Source organism: Ictidomys tridecemlineatus, chromosome 10 (genome assembly GCF_052094955.1).
Source record: "Ictidomys tridecemlineatus isolate mIctTri1 chromosome 10, mIctTri1.hap1, whole genome shotgun sequence".
NCBI classification, from domain to species: domain Eukaryota; kingdom Metazoa; phylum Chordata; class Mammalia; order Rodentia; family Sciuridae; genus Ictidomys; species Ictidomys tridecemlineatus.
The window spans coordinates 58,701,181-58,714,417 of NC_135486.1; the positions used below are offsets into that span (position 1 = coordinate 58,701,181).

Consider the following 13,237-nt stretch of genomic DNA (forward strand, 5'->3'; position numbering starts at 1 on the left):
ATAAGTTGAATTTTGGTAACTTAGATTAATTAAGCCAAGCATTTATGCATCTAGTACAGTTGCCCCACAATAACTTCAAAAATTGCTGCCCACTGATATCATTCTACTTTCTCACTTCTCTTAAATTTCAAAGCTCAAAAAATATTCATACTCATAATCCTAAATGTCATTCAATACATTTGAATAAGTACCACTAAGATAATCTCCATCTTCCAGAAACCCAGGCTTCCACACAACAGCCTGTCAATTTTCCTCCTATTTATCTGACTACTAACATGTATGGGTGGTGGCATCTCTTTCTCTCTTCATCTTATAAATGTGGTTCTCTACCAGAATGTTATGCCTGCCTATTTTCCTTATCATCCTAGGTGATGACATCCACTCAATATCATCTCCATAGGATATCCTCAATCTCAGTCCTCTATGCTGAGTCCAACTCATATACCCATTTGCCCACTGGGCATACCCACTTGTATAGGTAATCATGCTCATCATTCAAATATTTTTCAATATAGGTTAAGTATCCTAATCTGAAAACCCATACTCCAAAAATGTTCCCAAATCTGAAACTATTGAGGTTTGGGATTTTGGAGTGTTTTGGATTCACAAACTAGGATGCTCAACTGGTAAAGACTCTACAAAGATTTCAAAATATGAAAAACTAAAATTAAAAACACTTCTGACCCCAAGAATTTCAGATAAGAAATATTCAACTCATAATCATCTCAGTGATTAGCAATACTACTCACTCAGCCACTCAAATATGAAATCTGGACAAATATGTATCTTCTGTGTCCACTTGGTTCGATCTTGTGTGTTCTCTTTGGCACCATCACATCTTCCTTAGCATAGGGCCACACATTTCTCCAATGCTTTACGATAAGAGTCTTATACAAGGTCTCTTAAGTCAAAGTCCAAACTGCCACCATTTAGTCCTTTTGCATTGTTGCCAGTTTAACCTCTTAAATCTCTAATCTTATGCTCCCCAAGACACCAGGAAGCCCAATTTCCTTAGCCAGGAATACTTAAGTCCACACTGCCTGGTCCCTGGGGTTTCTCTGCTCATTCCAATCCAGGGCACCAGTGTCTTCTAAATTCACAGAAGAATAGAGAACCACTCAGTTCTCCCCACTATGCAAATACTAAGTTTACTCATGAGTTCCCTCCTTTGCATAGTACTTTTTACTTTCTTTCATTTGAATTCTCCCACTCCCAAGTCAAATCTCTGAAAAGCAAGTATCACAGGCACTAAAAAGGCTTGCCCTTTACATAGAAAAATAACTTCCTGTAGTTTTATGCTCTTTAAGACAAAAGTACATCTGAGTGGTATCAAAAACAACAACAAAATTCAAGCTCAGAAGAAATAAGTGCTATTGCTGAGGACAGACAAGTACATGCAAAAGTGTATTTCTATATAAAATCAGAAATCTCAGGTCCAGAGCACACGTAGAAGATTTGTTGTTGATGAGGGCAGGATTTTTCTTGACTGTAGTGAGAGATATGTAGGAAGCAAGGGTTTAGAAGATGCTGGTCTGGAGATGTGCTGGTGGGAAGGCATGGGGGAAGCTTTTATGTAAGCTTTTGTCAATGAAGTGTGAAGGGAGGTTGTCATTATAGTCACAGGCACTCAGTAGAGGAAAGTGGAAGCTTGAGAGGAGACAATATGAATTATCTCAGAAACTGAAAAAGCTAAATTTGCATAGGAAATCTTACAGCATTAGTGAGTAGAAACAAATTTCAATGGCTGATCAGTAGTCCCGAGTTAAAGGTGACACCAGTCACGTTTCACTGTAAGGCATTCTCTAACTCCAAAGCAAAAGTTCTCTTGCTTTTAGACAGAGATAAAGGGGTGAGCTTAGGGAGGACTGCTGTCCTTTTGCTTGGTTAAAAAGATTTAGAGTACTACATGCTGGGCATCACTCTGCAGGAACACAGGGAGAAGCAGAGCAAAGCTGCTCTCTCAGTGAAGCTCATATTGTTAAGGAATAAATACTTAATGCAATTACACACAATGATCAGGGTTATAAAGAACATAAAGCTGGGTAGAGATCAGAACATTATTTGAGTGAGTATATTCTCCCAAAGACAGAACAAAGCTACACTTTATAAATACTTAATGCCTTAAAGCAAGAGGGCTTAATCTTCTAAAGTCACCTATTTTAGAGTAGAAAAGAGGGACATTCAAAAGGAGTGGGTATTTTAACAGAGTCCATGAAATCTTGGCTTGAGTAGAACTAGTAGGGCAGGCAGAGAAAATTAGGATGAATCAGTAGGTTTGGGGGCTAGATGAAATACACAAAGATTGCTAGAATGTGGTCCACAGACCACACAATAGCTGAATTACAAGGTTAAGAGATGTTTCTGCTTAGAATTGCTTTTGCTATTCTGGGTCTTTTATTTTTCCATATGAATTTCATGATTGCTTTATCTATTTCTACAAGAAATGCCATTGGGATTTTGATTCGCATTGCATTAAACCTATAGAGAACTTTTGGTAATATCGACATTTTGATAATGTTAGTTCTGCCTATCCATGAACAGGGTATATTTTTCCATCTTCTAAGATCTTCTTCTATTTCTCTCTTTAGGGTTCTGTAGTTTTCATTGTATAAATCTTTCACCTCTTTTGTTAGGTTGATTCCCAAGTATTTTATTTTTTTTGAGGATATTGTGAATGGAGTGTTTTTCCTCATTTCCGTTTCAGAAGTTTTGTCGCTGATATACAGAAATGCTTTTGATTTATGCGTGTTGATTTTATATCCTGCCACTTCTGCAATCTGCATTTGGGGTAAAATTTGGGAGTTCATAACCCACTTCAATCTAATGTATGAAATATGATATGTCAAGAGCTTTGTAATGTTGTGAACAACAATAAAAAAAATTTAAAAAAAAGAGAAAAAAAAAAGAGAGATGTTTCTGTTATGCTGTGGGAGCTAATGCAATAATAATAATAAAAAAAAAATTGGCCAGTATTAGAATAGTCTGCCTTCTGAATTGTTCAAGACATTTTAGATTTTAAGAATGAGTCACCGTAAAAAAGACTTTGAGGCCGGAGTTGGCACACACCTGTAATCCCAGCAGCTCAGGAGGCGGAGACAGGAGGACAACAAGTTCAAAGCCAGCCCCAGCAATTTAGTGAAGTGCTAAGCAACTCAGTGTGACCCTGTCTCTAATGATAATAATAAAAAAATACAAAATGGGGCTTGGGATGTGGCTCAGTGGTCAAGTGCCCCTGAGTTCAATCCCTGGTGCCCACTGTCCCCTGAAAAAAAAAGAATGACTTTGAGGTGGGCGTGGCAACACATGCCTACAATCTCAGAGACTTGGGAAACCAAGGCTGAAAGATTACAAATTTAAGGCTAGCCTCAGCAATTTAGAGAGACACTGTCCCCAAAATAATAATAAGATAGAAAGGATATATCTTAGAGGTTAATCTCCCCAAGGTTCAATCCTCAATATCCCTCCTTTCCACCAAAGACTGTGATTAGATATATAAAAACATGAATATATGAATATGCCTCTGTAAGTTAATTTGAACAAAGATTGATGTAAGAATGCTACTTATTATTGAAAAAAGCTTATTTATGAGCAAAGAATTGGCATATATTATTTTTACTAAAGTGGCGTCTTCTTTGGTTTATAAATCTGATTTTAAGAATTTTTTTCCTGGTAATTAGAAGAAATCTAGAGTAAAAATTGCTACATTTAAAAAAAATTTATCATAAGAGAAACACATTTTGAAATCTATTGTTTTCATTATATGTCAATGAACATAGGTTCAAAAACAACTATTCTCAAAGCTGGTCACTTATTGTTTCACATTTTTTGACACATTTTTGATCTACATAAGTGTTTCCAAAGGATTTTTTGCCTGTGGTTTGTATTGTTATTCTCTTTTAGATATTGTAGAATGTAAGATCTACTAAGAAACAAACATTTTCTTATTCACCCCTACAAGCCATATTCAAAACAATGCCAGTGTGATAGTAGAAGCAAATGTGACTCCATTTTGTTTTATGACTTCATCCTGTAAAACAACCATGCCAAGCAGAAGAGTCATGACTGGGGAAGGATGTTCTTTTCCTTTTGCTATAGAAACCTTTAAGAACACGGAACTACCTAATGGGGTATTGTTTCTGTAACTAGCGTGACTGGGATAACTGTGATTGGTTAGGCTTCCCTCTGCTTGACTGCACTGTCCTGCTTCTGTAACCTGGCTTGCTTGCATTGGCTAGACCCCTTGAACATCCCTTTTGCGGTTTTCAAGCTTATAAGGAGTGCCCTTGCAATTGTTTGGGGCTGTTCAGGGGAACAGCTTTATGTTCTGGTCAGCCGCCACTGGTGTGCTTCAATAAAGGCTTGATTCGATTATACGTGAGTGGTCTGGAAGTCAGTTTATGAAACCCTGGGACAAAGCTTTAACTATAACACCTGCATATGTGATAAAAATTTTTTTGTGTGTGATGCTGGGGATCAAACCCAGGCATGCACTCTACCATTGAGCCATATCCTCCACTCCCCGCCCCCCAATTTTTTCATGAACAAATAATCACAGAACACTTGAATAAGACTAGAGAAGAAATAAAAAAGCAGTTGAAAGTGATGAAGGAAGAACAATGAAGAAAGACTCATCTTGTATAACTTAAAGGCAAAAAGGTGATGTGTTCAATACTTAGAAGTATGTTATTACCCTTACAATAGTAATGTTTTCATTTAACATACAAAAGTATGAACTTAAAGGTATCTGAATTTCATAGTAAGGAGGTTAAGTAAATCTTGGAAGATCATTAAAATCTAAAGAGATGTTTGTCCATTTAGTGTGACTAAAACTGGTAGTCCTGTTTTCCCCACAAGTGAACCATTAGACAAATCCCAAGGGCGTTGTATCATCATAAATTATCATCAAAGAAAATACTATGGCTGATCATCTTGTTTTATAAGCATAATTCCTAAATTCTAAGTAGATTGCTATTCATGCTTTAAAAATGACTGATATTAAGTGATGAAACCAATTTAAATGTCTGGTCTATAAACTACAGATTCAAAATATCATGTAATAAGTCATATATAATGTGAACAATAAATGTAACACTTCTTTACATTTTAGACATTAAACTCAGCAAATGCTTGCTTCTTTTAAAACATTTCCTAGAATAACTTCTCAAAAAACCACAAATTAATTTTATGCTTTTACCTATATATATATTTTTAAGTTATCTATCTTTTTTTTTTAAGTTACATATTCTTGATCCTAAAATTACACTGGATGGAAAAGTCAAGACTTAGTTTTATTTCACTACTAAGAATGCAATCAGAATATAGTGTTCTCTTGGTAGGTAACTTAAGGACTAACGATTTGGGTTCAAGGACTCTTCAGAACTCAGTGTAGTTTCCACTTTAGGTCATGAGGAGCACTGAATTTGAAAATGACAATCACTTTAAATATGAATCTCAACAGAGTTCTGTTTCAATCTTCATGATTATCTTAAATGATTAAATAGTATTTTCCCATCTAAAAAAAGCTGTGCTTACGTTTAACAAAATGGTAACATGACTCATTCATTGTAAATCATCATTAATGACACTTGAACAAACTATTAAAAACCATAGCCTAATATGCAGAGGATGGAGCCAATCTTCAGAGTGCTACTTGGCCTCAGTTTCATGCCATGTCAGCCTCCAGGAGAATTCCTGAAAGAGCAAGAACTTTCCCAGAGCATGGCATGATACAAATCTGATCTTCAGAAGAGATGTAACATTCCAAAGTAGAAATGTTTTGAGTAGTAAATGCTTTGATATAATTGTAAGTTTCAATTCAAACAGCAGGACTTTTAATAGATCTTTTCCCTCTTAAAAAGAAAATGTTTCTTTAGTATCTTCTGAATTTTTCCATTCCTGCTTATCTCGTAGGAATGTAAGAAGCATCAATGAGATAATATTTATAAAGTTTTTAAGCTCCCTCGAAGAAAAGTGTTAAATATCCAGAGGTATTAGTGTATCCTAAGAAAAATAGGAAATAATGTTCTGAAGAGCTGAAAAACATCAGTATGCTTTGTTCTTTGGGTACTATGTTTTGACACACCAAATAAATACCAGATTGAACTGAGGTCATAAGCATAGTTAAAAGAATATCTAATATTCTATAACAGAAAGAAGAGAATTTTTAATGTCTTTAAAAATATAAGCTATATTAACTATTATCAAGCATATTTACTGTCATGAAAAAAAATAATTTCCTTAGAGAGCAGCATGTTTAGCAAATTGCTAGCCTCTCACACCTCTATGACTCATGATTAAACAGACTCATGAATCTGTTTTTTTTTTGTAATGTCAATATAATCCCTTTTAAACCAATATGTATTTTTTAAAAAGTGCCTTCAATATTTCTGCTAAAAAGGGAGGAAAACACCACATCTCTTTGCAATTTACCTTGAATAATAAATTGCTCCATGTTTTCTTTGAAAGGCTGCATGTGCTCTTTAGAGGAGACTTGGTATACTTTCCCAGCTTCAACCTCACAGGCTGAAATGAGACAGAGAGAGAAAGAGAGAGAAAGAGGCAGGCATTATTTAGAGAATTACACTGCTAATGAAACATTATAACAATTTTAAAACATATTAGCTGAAGTTTGAAAAGCCTCTTATCCACCTTAATTGGCATAGGTTCTGCATATATTTTGGAGACATCAAAATACTGACATGAGAGGCCTATGATTAAGATTTTCTTTTAGAATTGTAAAAAGAAGTTTATCCATAATTAAAATCCAAATTTCTGAAAAAATAACAAAGAATGACAATAATGGTGAAAGTTGTATAGGAACCAATAATTATGGGACATCTGCTGCATGCAAAATGCTTTTTACCTATAATTTAATTTAATCCTTAGAACAAGTCAGTGAAATAGCCATTATTACCCTCTTATAGCTGAGGAAGTTAAGGTGCAAATAAGATACTAATTTGCTGAAGGGTCTACAAATATAAGTAGCAGATTTGCAATTGATATCCTGATCTGACACCAAAGTTGGGCCACCTTCCTTATCTGTAGCATTGTGAAGGTCTTAAGGTAGTCTTCAGAGAAAAGTGAAAAGCAGATATATGAAACACAAAACTTTGGCCAAATTCATGTTTAACTCAGGAAAACATACTCTTACTACCATTCATGCAATAAAATTGCCAATTCTCCAAGCCTTTTTTTTTTTTTTTCTCTTTTTAAAAACTGTATTTTCGGGCAGGCACTATAGCTCAGTGGTAGAGCACTTGCCTAGCATGTGTGAGTCACTGAGTTCGATCCTCAGCATCGCATAAAAAATAAATTAAATAAAGGCATGCTGTCCATCTGCAACTATAAAGAAGATTGAAAACAAAACAAAACAAAACTGTGTTTTCCTCGTTCTCTTTCCCTCTGGGTCATTAACTTGTTTAAGTAGGGAATATAGGAGGGCTGGATTATTAGCACACATTTTCTCCATCAAAGGTAAAAGACATCTGACTAGCAAAATTGAAGACCATTTTGGCACATCTAGGGTTCTCTCTGTCCACTCCCAATCTCTGCCTGAACAGGCTCTTGCCCATTGGATGCTAGCAGTTATCCAGAAATCCATATTCCCAGCCCAGACTCACATATTAAACTTCAACCTATATCAGACACTCAGTATTTACAGAACTCCATCTCTAAACTGGATACCTCCTTGTTCTCCCTCTGTTGGTGGTACCACCACATGCCATAAACAACTTCAGCCAAAACAGGAATTATTCCTCACTTGCTTTTTTAAATTCCATTTTTTTAACCTCCTTAATACTTCTTAGGTTGACCCTATTTCCTTCTTTCCTGCTCTATTCTGGTACAAATGCTCTCATCCTTCCTATGTGGGACACTTTATAAAAACCTCTTTTCTGGGCTTCCCAACTCCAATCTTCCATAGACCTTTGGCTTCCTTATAGCTTTAAAAGCCATTCAGAAGAGAACTGACCAATTACCTACAACTATTCAATAACCTTTACCCACAACATCCATAGTCTGAATAGAGGAACAACTTTAAATCCTGCAATATGGACTATAGTACTTTCTACAATGCAGAACTTGGCAAACATTCAAATATTCTACCAGCTACCTCTGAGACTTTGTGCAGACTCAATGCAAATTCTAATCCACACACCCTTGCTCAAGCTGTCTTTGATTGAAATGATTCTCTCTTCTTTTTCTTTTGTACCAGGAATTGAACTCATGGGTGCTTAACGGGAGAGCAATATCCCCAGATCTTTTTATTTTGAGACAGTGTCTTGCTAAGTTGCTTAGGGCTTCACTAAATTGCTGAAGCTGGTCTTGAACTTGCAGTCTTCTTGACTCAGCCTCCCAAGTCACAGACATGCACCACCATGCCTGGAAAAATGATTCTTTACCCTCACCCTATAAACCACAACTCCTACTATAAACTTATGTCTTAGCTCAGATGTAATGGCCCCTGAAAAGCATTCCCTGACCTTCTTACATCCCTTGCTTTCCTTCACCTCTGCAACCACTCTCCAGGAAGGACTAGGCATCCCTCCTTTGTGATCTCATTGCATCTTGTGCAAATCGAGTTAGAGCTGTTATTTAATGAACAATTTCATGTGTCAGAGACTGTTTCCAAGTGTTTTACATCTGTTGTCTCATTCAATCCTCATAAAACCCTTTGAAATAGGTTATTAATATGCTCACTTTACATCAGAGAAATACAAAGTCAAAGACATTGCCCACATTGACTGAGTTCATAATTGAGGAGGTCAGATTCAACAGCAACTGCCATGCTATATTAAAGTTATTTGTAAATGCTTCTATCCTGCCCCACTAGACTGCACTACTTGTGAGAAATCTGACTTGTTCCCATTTGTATGTCTAGTGACTGACACAGGCAACAGATTGTTGTTGGATGGCTGAGAGGCTGGATACATATCTATAGAAATGGAAATGATATTTCAGAGTTTGGAATTTAGCATACAGGGTTTAAATTCCAGTTCACTCACCTACTGAGAGACCTTATGATTGTGGGGGTTAATGATCTAATCTTTTCAGTCCTTAGTTGCATCACCTGACAGTAAATTTAATGAAATATTTAACATTAGTATTATGCTTAGCTAAAATGTGGGAGAAAATGCCTAAAACTGAACTTGGAATATAGAAGCAGATGCAGAAAAGTAGTTATTATTGCTAGAGACCAGATAGAGTTCAGGCTAGAAAAGTCTAAGATAAAATACTGAATGGACTCAGAGTGAAGTGGGTATAGACTTCCTTTACCGTGATTCCAAGGAAGAAGGAAACTGAATGAGAAAAGTTAGAGAAAGAGATGTCACTTTGAAGGGCTAATATTTTGGGATCTCCTACAGTGAGGACATTGGGATCACTCAGAACCTAGCTGGTGAAAGGAAGGGGTCAGATGAGGAGAGACACAAATTGTATCACTAGGATAACCCCAGGAAGCCAGAAATTCTGTTTTTAAAATGTCTTCAGATGAAAAATAAAGGTATATTTGATCGTATTATAATTGGAAGAGTTTTCTAAAAATGTGTAAATTAGGAACTCAAAGGGGATCAGTAACAATGCTTCAGGGAAATGAGGTTGAGATCCGCTCATTTTATCATTTCAGTAAACAGGAAGCAGGAAGGTGAAGAGATGTTCCCAAAGTCTTTAAGCAGTTTCTAATTGCTAAGCAATCTATTCACACATGACACAGATATTGATCAACTACCTTCTGCATTCACAGTACTGCTCCAGGCACTCTGGCTACTGTCATAAACAGGACAGACAAAGCCTCTGTCCCCCCAAAATGTGTTCACTATACAGTCTTTAATTTTTCTTTGGCCGAGGTATATTAATATAAAACTTGTATATACTAATAGAAAACTTATTGTCACAGAAGTCTGCTCTGTCTGTGGACTGATTTCTACCTTTACCTCCTACCACACCTCATTTATTCACTCTGTTGTATTTCTAGTACTTAGAATAATTGCTGGCAGGAACCATGCATTCAACAATTATCTATGGAATGAATGGACATATTAATTGTATCTGCCTGTCATAGTGAACATCTTGTAAAATGTCATACTTATTCAAATTTCTCCAAAACTTCTATTTATCTATCTCTCCTCAGTTTTTGTTTCAACTGTCAATTCCTAGGCTAAGAGGTTCAACCTCCCCTCAACTTTGTACCTCCCTTTTCTATAGAACATATAACTGATATAGGATGAAAGCAAAGCTTTAGATAAAACAGACTTGTATCCAAGTCTAGTTCTACTACTAGCTATATATTATTGTACTAGAGTTCCTTAAGTTCACTTATCTTGAGTCTCAACTAGGAGTCGAACTTGAAGTACTAAGCACTAAACTGGCTTTCAGGAAGCTCACAAAAGATTATAATCATTAATTATTTATGCCTCATTCCATTTATTTGTTTATCTTTGCTCTGATTACAGTTCACATTCCTTCAAACAAAGAACTGTTCTATTCATCTCTTGTATCTAGTGTTTGAAATACAGAAATACTAAAACCTAGAGAAGTTCTTTCAACTATGCCCGTGGTCATAAATTTCCTTAATCCAGACAATGAGTCTCCAGAGGTGGATGGCTTACAATACCACAGGCACACCAAAATCCAAATCCAAATTAACAAAGTTCTTCACTGTGAAGTAAAAGCATCACAATTATTAATGTACAATTGTTTGTAGGGAGTTGTTTCTTTACTATTTTAGTATATTAAGAAGGAAGGATCTGTTGGATAAATACAAAAGTAGAATATCAAGTTCTAGGGTTTATATATTCTCATGTGTATAATTCTTATTTATTCTTACATATTCAATATGGCATATGTGTTCAATGTGATAACATATAAGGAGTAAGAAAATCTATCAGAAAATTGAATCTCATTTGTAATTGTAGTCCATTCTGTTTCCCAACATGTCATCCTGGCTAGTACTTATCGTCTCCCAAATTGGTATGTGACTATGTAAATTTTCAAAAAAATTGCAAACACTACAATCTTACAAACTTGAAGGGTCATTTAGAACATTATTAAAAACAGAACAAAGATAGAGTTCTTGGAAAACTTGCATTACAGTCAAATCCAAATATTAAAAAACATTTGTTAAGAGACTGTTGGCATAACCAAGTAATTCTAATCATGTCAACTTTTGTTTAATTTAAAGACTTTTCTGAGCCAAAAAGATTCTGTATCGTGTTAAAGGGCTAATATTGGAAAGCATGTATTAGGGCTTCCAAATACAAAGAAAACCCCAGCCAGAAGAAAGGAGGAACAAAAGTCTCTCAGATATTCCCACTGGAAAATAGATTCCCGGACATTAATGCCATCCGCAACAGTGGCACAGTATATGGCAGAGGAAATGTTTTTTAAAAAAATGCAGGATTCCTGGCTTATTGGGGTTATCATTGCCCAATAAACCCAGAACATCACACACAATTTCCTGAAATGAACCATAATCATGAGGAATCTGGTTATTGTTTTAGGGAACTGGAATACTTCAGTGAGGTTCATACATGTTTCCAAGTTCAATCAATGTTAATCACAGTGTAGAGCTGGTGCTTCCAGGTTTCATTGGCATCTACAAACCTGCCTCAGCAAATATAAAGGAAGCCACAGAGCAGATACAAAGGAGAAGAAACAAGGTTGAGTAGATGAGAAAATTCCTTATTCCAAAACCAAATTGTTTCCCACTTAAGCCTGGTTTGTATGTTATCCTGGATTCAGTTACAGGAAAGAGAAACCACTGAAGCTACTTACAGCAGATCAATGTAGGCAGTGGGATGCTTAAAAAATAGGTCTAAGTGCAAAGAGATTTGACCCTATATTTGGTCTTCAGAAATGAGTACCAAACAAACAAAACACCCAAAATCAGAAAAGGAAAAAAACCCTGTAGCACAAGCCCAGTGAGGGAGCTCTTATCTATGTCAAAATCAGTTACATATGCTTTGAGGTTGTCACAGACTCACTGTTGGTTTTAGATTTAATCCTTACCTCCTAAATCTGCACCATGAAAGACTCACCTTGTGTATTTATTTTGTCTCTCAGTGCTCATGAAACTAGTGATCTGGCACAGAACCTATGATTTGGGAAAACCAAATCTCTGTCTGTTACTGTTTGACAGCAGCAAACCAAATAGAAAACACAGAAGCACCAAAAATATGATGTCTGGCTTTACTACCTTTCTTTAACATGGACATGTACTGACAGAAGCAAAAATCACACACAGAAAGGAAGACACAGATTCAGAAATATCTAGGGGTTAAAATTAGCAGAGCTAGGCAACTGATGAGAATGCAAATGAGTGGTCCTTCACAAAGGTGCGAACTTCGGAAGCACCTGGGGTGTGTTTTCAGAATTCATCTGCCAGGGCTGTAGCTGAGCTATTTTGAAACTTAATGGCTAAGGTTAAGACTCATTAAAAAAGTTCACAAAGTGATTCTAATGTGCACTGAGGAGTGAAGGAAGGAGTAAAGGAAGGATGCCAATAGAGTTTAAAATTTGGGTAGCATGGAGATAGAGGGTGTAGGAGCAGAGTGACTTTTAGAGGAAAGAAAATGAACTTGGTTTTGAACTTACTGGGATCAGGATGCCAGTGGAACATCCAGGTGTAGTTTTCCAACAAGCATCGATGTGTGATTTTGCAGATCTGAGTAATGAAAGAATAAGACCACCTGAGGCTAAAGCATGTACAGAAAGGAGTATGGTATCAAGGCTGAATAACTGAGGAAGAACAACTTTCGTGAAGAGAGAGAGAGAGAGAGAGAAGGCCATGAATAAGGAGACTTATAACAAATTAATAGACGTTAACAGAAGAATCAAAAGTGAGTGGGGCTAATGAAGCTAACAGAATAATGAGTTTAAAAGAGTCAGTCAGATGCAACAGAGACATCAAATAAGATAGGGGTTGACATAAAATGTCCATTAAATTTGGCAAACAGTTACCAATAGTTTCAGTAGTACTTGGGACAAAAGACAAACTGGAATAGTGTGAGAAAGAAATGGGAAGTAATGAATCAAAAAACCCAGAAGCTGACAGGAATCTGTCACCATCTTGGCTAATTAGCACAAGAATTCCAGAACTGACTGCCTAGCAAAGGTGTGCTGTGAGTCATAGAAACAACAATAAATAAATGAACACAAGTCTTTCATAACTTACAGAAAATACTCAAAACAGTCTAGTCTTGCCAGTGACAGACCAACAAGAACAACTGCAAACTAAGAAAAA

General features: G+C 36.1%; 1 protein-coding gene across 3 annotated transcripts in view; it reads right to left on the reverse strand.

The window, feature by feature from the left end:
• Nucleotides 1-13,237, reverse strand: part of Fmn2 (formin 2) — a 336,378-nt gene that overhangs the window by 91,797 nt on the left and 231,344 nt on the right. For all 3 annotated transcript variants that reach the window (XM_078023011.1, XM_078023010.1, XM_078023012.1), the window contains exon 14: nt 6,430-6,522. In XM_078023011.1, coding sequence (XP_077879137.1) covers nt 6,430-6,522 — 93 coding nt within the window. The remainder of the gene's footprint in view (nt 1-6,429; nt 6,523-13,237) is intronic.